General features: G+C 40.0%; 1 protein-coding gene across 1 annotated transcript in view; it reads left to right on the top strand.

Annotated features, from left to right (window-relative positions):
• The first annotated feature begins 1,213 nt into the window (after positions 1 to 1,213).
• Positions 1,214 to 12,431, top strand: part of MYLK4 (myosin light chain kinase family member 4) — a 136,683-nt gene continuing 125,465 nt past the window's right edge. Inside the window, exons 1-2 of the mRNA XM_049882441.1 lie at positions 1,214 to 1,253; positions 2,645 to 2,915. Coding sequence (XP_049738398.1) covers positions 1,234 to 1,253; positions 2,645 to 2,915 — 291 coding nt within the window. The 5' untranslated portion in view covers positions 1,214 to 1,233. The remainder of the gene's footprint in view (positions 1,254 to 2,644; positions 2,916 to 12,431) is intronic.

Below are 12,431 nucleotides of genomic sequence, written 5' to 3'. Positions count from 1 at the left end.
GATGTTAAAAATAGGGAAAACTGGTGCCGGGTATTTGGGAACTTTCTGTACTAATTTTGCACCTTTTCTGTAAATCTGAAACTACTCTAAAATAACAAGTTTTTTTTTTTTTTTTTTTTTTTTAAAGAAAACAAAGGAGCAGTCTGTTAGTCTCTGGTTCGCTTGGGCCTGGGGTTGGGGGAGCAGATTTGTCGTCTTATCGGTAGTTTTTCACAATTTAATTGCACCAGGAACAACTGGTAACCTCAAATCAGTTCAGCCTTTCCATAATTTTGCCAGATAATTTAAACTTATTAGTTGTTTTTCCTGAAGAACAAAGTTCTCTAAGCCTGGAAAAATACCAAAAATTCTGTTTTTTAAGATTTTGCTGTAATTTTTTATATACTACTTAAGGTATTGAAAAATCTGTTTTTACTTTGAATAGAATACATTGCTCTGAATTAAAAATAACTCTTTTTTTAAAGCAAGAGTGCCCCACTAGAGGCTGGGGTTGGTGGTGGGGTGTGCAGGACTGGCAAAGGCTCCCAAGAAAGGAGCTTGAGAGTTGTAGGATGGTCTGTAGTGAGGGGAGTTTATGAAAATTCATCCCTATTCTTTCCACCTATGTGGATGCTGTACCCACTGGAGCTATCAGCAGTCAGCAGGTGCCTTTCAGGATTGCAAAAGCTAAAACATAAGTTGTCTAAATGCTTTCGGAAGATCTCTGACAGCCCAACTGGATATGCTCAAAGTGTAAGGTGAGTGAACAAAGTTGACCATGAAGGCCCCACACCCACAAGGCTGCCAGAGAGGGCAAACTCTTGTCATTCATTTGAAAGGCAGAGGAGGCTGGGCTTGAGACCGCCAAAGACAAACCCAGCTTTGTAATTCTGATATGACTGTCACCTGGGTGAGAGGGAAAGGTGAAGTGGTATTTCATCCTGTCCCCAGCTCATCCTCTCCTTACCTGACCTCTGAAATGGAGCCATTGGCCTTGAAAAGCCAAGTGTCTAAAATTAATGTTCTTCTTCATCTGACTAAGAAGGAACAGCTGAGCAATATGAGCTCAAGGACCATATTAGTTTAAACAGGGGCTGAAAGTGGCATTTGAGACAGAGGATACTTCCTTTCACAGTGGGACATGTCTGCTGACAGTAAAGGCTTTCACCAGAGAATTCCACAGTCAGTTTGAATTCTGCAAGGTTTCCTTTTATCTGTGGTACTTACACTCTACACCTGGACTGGCCAAGTGCTATGATGTCATCCTATACAAGGTAATTACCCTTTTTTTTTTTTAAATTGGTACAACCTCTCAAATCTCCTTTTCATCCTCTCCATGTTGCCTTAATAATAAGTTGTACTAACCTTCAGGTAGGGTTTATTTTTATTATATCTTAGATAAAAGCTTTTATTTTAATATGGTAATTTTCATGTGGCTTCCTGATTAAATTTGAGCACCATCTGCATTAAATACTGTATTTTATTCATAGTTTGCCTTAGAGATAGCCATGCATCTGTTTCCTTGTTTTAATAATGATTATTTTGCAGGACAATTTCAAAGATTGCTAATAATGGTCTATAATGTATCTATAGAGCTCTGATTAATAATTTTTAAGTTTGGATTTGTTTGAATATAAGCTCTTTATTTTTTTTTTTATATGGCTAAGTAGAATTTTGTGGAGCATTACATTTTAAATACTTTGGAACGCAAGAGTATTCTTGTATTATATGAGTTGAGGCAATGAAAGCGTTCTGGAGATCATCACAGATGATTTTTAAGCTGAGAAACAGCAGTAAGAAGTAATTTTTAGAAGTTCTCCAGCAGGGGGCCTCAGGATTCAGCCGTAAGAACACAGCATGTATCCTAATCTCAGTCTCTCCCTCCCCATCTCCCTCTTTCTCCCTTTCCCTGTGGGATCTAATGACGTGTTGATGCATGCACAAATGTCTCTAGCCAAAGAGCAGTGTCATGTGCTATGTGTATTATTTAATTTGTGAGAGAAGTATTTCAAGGAAAACCCAGGACTCTGAACCCCGTAGCCTTTAATGAAAATGCCTAGAAGTATCTGGGTACCTTCTCAATGTGAGAAGGCTGTAAGGAAACAAATTTCTTTCTTAAAATACACACCAACTGTTTTAAAGTATAGGCAGAGAAGAGTTCTGGAGATGGCATCATTTGGTGGAGATGGCATCATTTGGTGGAGATGATTCCCAGGAGGGGAAGTGTGAGAAAATCCTTCTGCAGAAAGCCTTCCACCATGGGGCCTGCCAGTGGCACAGAAGGCCATTCACAGCCCCTCTGCAGGACAGGACCGACACCTATGACTCCGAGCAAACTGAAAAAACTGTAGATTCTATATTTAAGCTGGCTACTAGATGTAGATCTTGTTTTAAATAATGAGGACATATTTAGTCACTGAATGAAACTCAAGCTTGCTTCTTGCTGTTTGCTTTTGTAGAGAAATGTGAAAAACAAACAAAAAATGTTTTCCTTTCTAAGTTCCAGCGTTTGAAACTGGACGTTAATATTAGTATCTCTCTTCCTAATTTTAGGTTCTCTCTCCAGCTTAAATAGAAGAGACTTCGAAATTCATATTGGTAATTTTCCGAAAGAGTCAAGTATTAAATAAGTGACCAGTACTTTCTTTGTTTCCCTTCTTGACAGCCTACAAAATGGGGCACTGAAAAGTCATGATTGCGTCATGATTTACAGATCGGAGTCTGAGGCAGACGGAAACCACACTCCAGACAGTACCCTGACCGAGCTGCCCACCACCGTGCTAACGGTCAACAGGCTGGAGGAAATCAACACCTGCTACAGCAGCGCCCGGCTGGGGGAAATGGCCTTTTTTCAGTGTATGGAAAAGGTAGGGAAAGTGAAACGTTATTTGGAAGAAAATTCTTATGAACAGGATTCAAGGTCCGGAAAGGATGAGGTAACTATCTGCTGATTTTGTCCCCTAAGAAGTGTTAGTTCTACACTGTCTTTTCCGATATCTTGCAGCCATTTATTAGGCCCTTTTCAAATTCTGTCTTGTCACTCGTGTCTGGAATTAAGGAAAGTTTACGAATAGAATTTCCATTGTGTTTCCCTGGAAGTAATTTGTGTAAACTGTCCATTTGAGCTTTGGTCAGTAGTTAAGAGGGTTGTCAGGGTCCATCTCTACCTGCAGCCTACTCCATGTTGTGTTTTCTGGTTCAGAACATACGAAAGCAAACTTTTGGTAACACGCATTTAAGAAGAATCACTTAAAGTGATGGATTTGGGCTTGACATTCAGAGTACTGTCAGGGGCACAACTTTGCTGCTGAAGAAGCTTCTAATTTCTGCAAGATCGTGAGTTCATGGAAGGCAGGTGGCAGGGCTGCTGACTGGGCAGCTGTGCTCAGACAAGGGGCGAGCGTGCTATACAAGGCTGTGCTGCGTGAACCCCACATCCTCATGTGTGTGGAGCATGGGCCTGAGTACATTCCAGTGGCCTGAACTTTGCCAAGTTACTAACCTCAGCCTTGGTGGCCTTGTTTGAGTAATGGGATTATAGTAGCCCCTATCTCACAGTGTTGGTGTGCACAATAAGTGTGATGAAGTGTATAAAGCAGCACCATAAGTGTCACCATAGTAACCATTCAGTAAGTGCTAGCCCTCATCATCACTATCACCGATCCCTCCCCTGCCTTGGCTTAGTCCATTCTCACTTATCAATCCACACGTATGAAGTTCCTTGCTCAGCGGAGGCCTCACAGCCTTTCGTCCGAGCCTTCATTCTAGCACATGCCATCGTTCTGAATGTGTTTACACCTTTCCTTAGTCATCTAGTGCTGCTATAACAGAAAGTGGATGGCTTTAACAAAGAGAAATTTATTTTCTCACAGCATGTTAGACTACAAGTCCCAATTCAGGGTGTCAGCTCCAGGGGAAGGTTTTCTCTCTCTGTTGGCTCTGGAAGAAGGTCCTTCTCGTCAGTCTTCCCCCGGACTGGAAGCTTTCCTTGCAGGAACCGCAGGTCCAAAGAATGTACTCTGCTGCCGGTGCTTCTTTATTGGTGGTATGAGGTCCCCAACTCTCTGCTTGCTTCCCTCTTTTACCTTTAGAGATAAAAGGTGGTACAGGCCACACCCCTGGGAGTCTCCCTTTACACTGGATCAGGGATGTGACCTGGTAAGGGTGTTACATCCCACCCTAACCCTTTTTAACCACAGGAAGAGATTATGATTTATATAACACACAGGAAGATCACAAAATGGAGGACAATCACAGATGGCCTAACCAAGTTGACACATATTTTTTGGGGACACAATTCAATCCATTACATCTTTCCCAGAAGAATGCTCCTCCAGGCCAGGCCCCTGTTACTCACCATGCATCCATGAAACACCAATGACGTTTATTGGACGGATAGATCTCTTTAAGTGAATGAAAAGATCTATCAAGCTCTAGTTAACAGAAGAGAGGACAGACCCTGGGTAGTGCAAATGGTTAACAGCTCAACTACTAGCAGAAAGATCGGAGGTTTAAACCTACCCAGAGGTGCCTCAGAAGACAGCCTGGTGATCTGCTTCTGAAAAGTCACAGCCTTGAAAACACTATGGAGTAGCTCTACTCCGCACACGTGGGATTGCCATGAGTCGGTGTAGCAAACACACAGACAAGGCACGTGACTGAGGAAGCTCAAACAAACCTAGACAGCAAAAAGCTGGACACAGAAGACTGACTTACATGTATGAACATGTCTGTCTTGTGGACTTTGAGAATTTTATATAAAAAATAAGCTAATAGTGAATTATGTCTGTGCCATTGTGAGCATAAAGAGGCATTACCCTTTGGCACTGGTTTCTAAAATGGCCTGGCCTGAAGTCCCAAGGTCCCACTGGAGCTGTATGCTTCCCTGTGAGTTCGTGATAGTCATTATCAAACAATAAAGATAATTATAAGAATGGTAACACGAAAAGTCAGCTGCCTGGTAAAATGGTACCCTGTACCCAGGACTTTGGTTAACTCTTCATAAGGCTTTGGACAGTGTTAGAATAATAAAGAGTGGTGCTTAGACCTCCACTCTAAAAGCCAGGAAACTCTCATGAGATAAGATTTACCATAGAAAATTACCAAACCTTGATGCTAATTACTGTGCTTTTAGTTTATGCTCTGGTACAGGCTTTGTAGCTTTTCACATGATAAACCAGGAATTCAATGTCTCACTATTTGGGACAAACATTGTTTTAAGCACCCTCTCATAGTCTGGATTAGTTTCAACCTCAACTTAAATGAAAGGAAAAATTAAGTGAGTTTTATTAAAAATGACAGTGTCTAAAAAAATCCATATTGAAGGAAAAAACACCTCTGGGCTAGTATGGTGTTTAGGCCCTAAGCTCACACACACAGGCTGCCCCCAGCCAGCCTGGTCTGTGCTTGTCACCCCAGCACGAATGTTCGGGTTGGCCCCTTTCACTCCCCAAATGGCCAGATTTATATGGTAACTTACACAGCTGCTCTATTAAAACCGCGTCCTGCTCTGGTGTCAAGATTGCCTCTCAGAGAACGAAACCAAAGGATGTGGAAGACTTTTAAGAGGGTGAGCATTTGGAAACAAATCCAGCAGTTGCAGTGGGGAACCGCTCCATTTCCCAAGCAGGGAGGAGGCTCAGCATACTGGACAGGAGGTCCTAGCCACCTGGAAACCTTAGTCCCACCCAGGAAAGAGATATGGCCTGTCCCCATGTAGATTACGCACACCTAAACCATCATCTTTGCTGGGTTCAGTAGGGACACTGAAGTAGAAAGGGGAAGAAAAACAGACAGGATTATGGATTCCTGTCCTGACTAGAACGATGTTTCTGTTGGAGCCTCCCAAGTAAGTACTTCACTGCAGAGTGGGAAAAGCTACAGAAGGCAGCAGGTGAGACTCTGAGTCTAGAGATCCTCAGAATGAGGAGGAAATGCAGCTGAGGACGCAGGCCACCCCTTCTGGGACCCTCAGGCCCTGTTCTTGCAGAGCTTAGGAAGTCAGTTGACAGGGAGCAAGGGGGTGTCTCCACTACTTGTTGCTGAAAACTTCCCTTAAATGTATAAAAACCAGTCTCCCTAATCGCATTCCACTCACGACGACCCCATATGTGCTGCATAGGGTTTTCAGTGGGTGACTTTTGGAAGTAGATTGCCAGGCCTTTCTTCCTAGGCAACTTCGGGTAGACTCAAAGGACCAACATTTTGGTTAGTTGCTGAGTGTGTTAACTGTTTGCACCACCCAGGGGCTCCTCAAATGTATAAATTGTGTAAATTTATATACGCAGCTCTGAACACTAGTGCCAGGGGAAACTGGGATGGACTATGCCCTCCCTCACTCTCCTCCTTAAATGTTGCTGGCTATGTTTGTTTGTTTGGGAAGGTATTTTTTAATTCAGGTTTTAAAAGTTGTAACAATGTTATCCATGCCCACTGTTTAAAGAACTGGTGGTCTGCTTCCAACATCCTCCCTGCCCAGGGACCACCTTTTGGGGGATACTCAGGTAATTGCACTGGAAATTTGATTTTTAGTTAAATGATGGTCTGTATGCCACAACAGTCAGGAAATCAAATCATGTGTTGCATTGAGCAAATCTGCTGCAAAAGACCTCTTTAAAATTTTAAAACGCAAAGGTGTCACTTTGAAGACTTAGGTGTGCTTGACCCAAGCTATGGTGTTTTCAATCGCCTCATATGCATGCGAAAGCTGGACAATGAATAAGGAGGACCGAAGAACTGATGCCTTTAAATTATTGTGTTGGCAAAGAATATGAATATACCAGGGTCTGCCAGAAGAATGAACAAGTCGATCTTGGAAGAAATATAACCCGAGTGCTCTCAAAGTTTGTCTCACATACTTAGGGCATGTTATCAGGAGGGATCAGTCCCTGGAGAAGGACATCATGCTTGGTAAAATAGAGGGTCAGCGAAAAAGAGGAAGACCCTCAATGAGATGGATTGACACAGTAGCTGCAACAATGGGCTCAAACATAAACAATTGTGAGGATGGCACAGCACCAGGCAGTGTTTCGTTCTGTTGCACATTGGGTTGCTATGAGTTGGAACCGACTTGACAGCACCTAACAACAGCAACAACATGCCACAGATCATGTGACAGGTAAGACATGCAGGTTACCAGATCCTCCTCTACTGATTTGGATTCTGGCTGAGGGCTGGAATCAGTAATTTTTTAATCTATTTTTAATTTTTTATTTATTGTGCTTTAAGTGAAAGTTTACAAATTAAGTCAGTTTCTCAAACAAAAACTTACACACCTTGCTATGTAGCTATGTATTCCTAGCTGCTTTCCCCCTAATGAGACAGCACACTCCTCCTCTCCACCCTGCATTCCCTGTGTCCATTCAACAACCTCGTGTCCCCATCTGCCTCCTCTTTTTGCATCCAGACAGGAGCTTCCCACATAGTCTCATGTGTCTACTTGAGCTAAGAAGCTCACTCCTCACCAGTACCATTTTCTGTCTTATAAAAAAAAAAAAAAAAAAATTATTGTAGTTCAGTTCAATCCCTGTCTGAAGAGTTGGCTTCGGGAATGGTTCCAGTCTTGGGCTAACAGAGGGTCCAGGGACCATGACCTCCAGGGTCCCTCTAGTCTCAGTCAGACCATTAAGTCTGGTCTTTTTACAAGAATTTGAGGTCTGCATCCCACTGTTTTCCTACTCCATCGGAGATTCTCTGTTGCGTTCCTGTCAGGGCAGTCATCGGTGGTTCTTTCAGTCTCAGGTTGGTGTAGTCTCTGGTTTATGTGGCCCTTTCTGTCTCTTGGGCTCATCTTTACCTTGTGTCTTTGGTGTTCTTCATTCTCCTTTGCTCCAGGTGGGATGAGATCAATTGATGCATCTTAAATGGCTGCTTGCTAGCGTTTAAGACCCCAAGCACCACTCACCAAAGCAGGATGCAGAACATTTTCTTAACACATTTTGTTATGCCAACTGACCTAGATGTCCCCGGAAATCATGGTTCCCAGACCCCTGTCCTGGCTACTCTGGTCTTCAAAGTGTTTGATTGTACTCAGAAAACTTCTTTGCTTTTAGTTTAGTCCAGTTGTGCTGACCTCCCCTGTATTGTGTGTCTTTCCCTTCACCTAAAATAGTTTGTCTACTATCTAATTAGTGAATGAATACCCCTCTCCCTTCCACTCCACCCTTGTAACCACAAAGAGTATTTTCTTCTGTGTTTGAACTTTGTCTTGAGTTCTTATAATAATGGTCTCATACAATATTTGTTCTTATGCAGCTGAGTAATTTCACTCAGCATAATGCCTTCCATATTCCTCCATGTTATGAGATATTTCACGGATTCATCATTGTTCTTAATCATTGTGTAGTATTCCATTATGTGAATATACCATAATTTATCCATTCGTCCGTTGATGGGCACCTTGGTTGCTTCCATCTTTTTGCTATTGTAAACAGTGCTGCAATGAACATGCGTGTGCATATATCTGTTCATGTGAGGGCTCTTATTTCTCTAGGATATATTCCAAGGGGTGGGATTGCTGGATTGTATGGTACTTCTATTTCTAGCTTTTTTTTAAAAAAAAGAAGTGCCAAATCAATTTCCAAAGTGGTTGTACATTCCCACCAGCAGTGTATAAGTGTTCCAGTCTCTCCACAACCTCTCCAACAATTATTACTTTGTGTTTTTTGGATTAATGCCAGCCTTGTTGGGGTGAGATAGTATCTCATTGCAGTTTGAATTTGCATCTCTCCAGTGGCTAATGATCATGAGCATTTCCTCATGTATCTGTTAGCTGCCTGAATGTTATCTTTGGTGCAGTGCCTGTTCATATCCTTTGCCCATTTTTTAAATTGGGTTGTTTGTCTTTTTGTTGTTGAGTTTTTGCATGTGGATTTTAGAGATCAGGCGCTGATCAGAAATGTCATAGCCAAAAACTTTTTCTCAGTCTGTAGGTAATCTTTTTACTCTTTTGGTGTAGTCTTTGGATGAGCAGAAGTGTTTGATTTTTAGGAACTCCTAGTTATCTAGTTTCTCTTTTGGTGTTTATGCATTGTTAGTAATGTTTCATATACTGTTTATGCCATGTATTAGGCCTCCTAGAGTTGTCCTTCTTTTTTCTTCCATGGTTTATATCGTTATAGATTTTATATCAGGTCTTTGGTCCATTTTGAGTTAGTTTTTTGCATGGTGTGATGTATGGGTCTTGTTTCATTTTTTTGCAGACGGATATCTAGTTATGCCAGCACCATTTGTTAAAGAGACTATCTTTTCCCCATTTAACAGATTTTGGGCCTTTGTCAAACATCAGCTGTTCATATGTGAATGGATTTATGTCTGGATTCTCAATTCTGTTCCATTGGTCTATGTGTATAATAGGTTCTAAAATCAGGTAGTATGAGGCCTCCCACTTTGTTCTTTTTCAGTGCCTTACTTATCTGGGTCCTCTTTCCCTTCCATATGAAGTTGGTGGTTTGTTTCTCTATCTCATTAAAAAATGTTGTTGGAATTTGGATCTGGATTGCATTGTATCTATAGATTGCTTTGGGTAGAATAGACATTTTTACAATGTTGAGTCGCCCGATTCACGAGCAAGGTATGTTCTTCCACTTACATAGGTCTCTTTTCGTTTCTTGTGTAGCATCTTGTAGTTTCTTTGTATAGGTCTTTTACCTTTCTGGTTAGATTTATTCCTAAGTATTTTATCTTCTTGGGGGGCTATTGTAAATGATATTGATATGGTGATTTCCTCCTCGATGTTCTTTTTGTTGGTGTGGAGGAATCCAACTGATTTTTGTATCCTGATACTCTGCTGAACTCTTGTATTAGTTTCAGTAGTTTTCTTGAGGATTCTTTAGGGTTTTCTGTGTATAAGATCATGTCATCTGCAAATGGAGATACTTTTACTTCTTCCTTGCCAATCTGGATGCCCTTTATTTCTTTATCTAGCCTAATTGCTCTGGCTAGGACCTCCAGCACAATGTTGAATAAGAGTGGTGATAAAGGGCATCCTTGTCTGGTTCCCATTCTCAAGGGAATACTTTCAGACTCTCTCCATTTAGGAAGATGCTGACAGTTGGCTTTGTATAAACGCCCTTTATCATGTTGAGGAATTTCTCTTCTATCCCTATTTTGCTGAGAGTTTTTATCATGAATAGGTGTTGGACTTTGTCAAGTGCCTTTTCCGCATCAATTGGTAAGATTATGTGATTCTTGTCTTTTGTTTTATTTATATGATGGATTGTATTGTTTTTCTAATGTTCAACCATCAGATTATGTGATTCTTGTCTTTTGTTTTATTTATATGATGGATTGTATTGTTTTTCTAATGTTCAACCATCATTGCATACGTGGTATGGATCCCACTTGGCCATGGTGAATTATTTTTTTGATATGTTGTTGAATTCTATTGGCTAGAATTTCGTTAGATTTTTGTGTCAAATTTCATGAGGGATATAGTTCTGTAATTTTCTTTTTTTTTTTTTTTTTGGTGTCTTTACCTGGTTTTGGTATCAGGGTTATGCTGGTTTCATAAAATGAGTTCGGGAGTATTTCATCGTTTTCTATGCTCTGAAATGCTTTTAATAGTACTGTTGTTATCTCTTCTCTGAAAATTGGGTAGAATTCTCTAGTGAAGCCATCAGGGCCATGGGTTTTCTTCCTGTTGGGATTTTTTTTTTTTAATGACTTCTTCGATCTCTTTGTTTGTTATAGGTTTATTTAGTTTTTCTACCTGGGTTTGAGTTAGTTTAGGTAGGTAGTGTGTTTCTAGAATTTTCCATTTCCTCTAGGTTTTCAAATTTGTTGGAGTGCGATTTTTCATAGTATTTTGTTATGATTCTTTTAATTGCAGTTGTGTCCATTGTGATATCATCCATCTCATTTCTTATTCAGTTTATTTTCTTCCTCTCTTATTTCTCCTCTGTCAGTTTGGCAAATGGTTTTTCAATTTTGTTGATCTTTTCAAAGAATCAGCTTTTGGACTTTTTACTCTTTCAATTGTTTTTCTGTTCTCTATTTCATTTACTCCTGCTCTAATTTTTATTATTTGCTTTCTTCTGGTGTCTGAGGGTTTCTTTTGTTCCTCTCTTTCTATTTGTTCAAGTTGTAGGATAGTTCTTTGATTTTAGCCCTTTTGTCTTTTTTTTTTTTCTTTTTGGATGTGTGCATTTATTGCTATAAATAGACCCCTGAGCACTGCTTTCACTGTGTCCCAAAGGTTCCGATAGGAAGTGTTTTCTTTCTCATTTCTGTATTCTACCCTTAACTTGTTCTATAAACCATTAGTTTTTGAGCAAGGTGTTGTTCATTTTCCATGAGTTTGATTTCTTGTCCCTGCTTTTTCTGTTACTGATTTCTATTTTTATGGCTTTATGGTCAGAGAAGATGCTTTGCAATATTTCGATGTTTTGGATTCTGTTAAGACTTGCTTTATGACCTAATACGTGGTCTATTCTGGAGAACGTTCCATGTGCGTTGGAAAAGAAAGTATACTTGGCTGCCGTTGGATGGAATGCTCTGTATATGCCTATAAGGTCAAGATGGTTGATTGTGGCATTTAGATCTTCCGTGGCTTTATTGAGCTTCTTTCTGGATGTTCTGTCCTTCACTGAAAGTGGTGTGTTGAAGTCTCTTACTATTATTGTGGAGCTGTCTATCTCTCTTTTCAATGGTGTTAGAATTTGTTTTATGTATCTTGAAGCCCTGTCATTTGGTGTGTAAATATTTAATATGGTTGTATTCTCCTGGTATATTGACCCTTTAATCATTATATATTGTCCTTTCTAATCCTTTGTGGTGGATTTTACTTTAAAGTCTATTTTGTTAGAAATTCATATTGCCACTCTTGCTCTTTTTTGGTTGTTGTTTGCTTGATATATTTCTTTCCATTCTTTCAGTTTTAGTTTGTTTGTGTCTCTAAGTCTAAAGTATGTCTCTTGTAGGCAGCATACAGAAGGATTGTGTTTTTTTAATCCATCCTACCACCCGCTGTCTCTTTATTGGTGCATTTAGTCCATTTACGTTCAGTGTAATTATGGATAGGTATGAGTTTTGTGCTGTCATTTGAATGTCTTTTTTGTATGTTGTTGGCAGTTTCATTTTTCCACTTAATTTTTTGTGCTGAGTAGTTTTTCTTTATATATTTTTGTTGTTGTTGTTGTTTTTGTTTTTGCTGAGTCTTTATGTTTTTCTTTTATTTTGATGTGTAAGATTGTTAGTCTCCTTTGTGATTACCTTAATATTTACCCCTATTTTTCTAAGTTTAAACCAAACTTTATCTCTTTATATCGCCTTGACTTCCTCTTCATATGAAAGATCTATGACTACATTTTTTAGTCCCTCTTTATTGATTTAATGTTGTCAACTTTTACATGACATTGCTGTTTCCCTGTTTTGAGTGTTTTTTTTTTTTTTTTAATCTTGATTTATTTTTGTGATTTTCCTATCTGGGTTGATATCTGGTTGTTCTGTCCTGT

Source organism: Elephas maximus, chromosome 1 (assembly GCF_024166365.1).
Source record: "Elephas maximus indicus isolate mEleMax1 chromosome 1, mEleMax1 primary haplotype, whole genome shotgun sequence".
NCBI classification, from domain to species: Eukaryota; Metazoa; Chordata; class Mammalia; order Proboscidea; family Elephantidae; genus Elephas; species Elephas maximus.
This window is presented reverse-complemented; position numbering and strand designations above follow the sequence as displayed.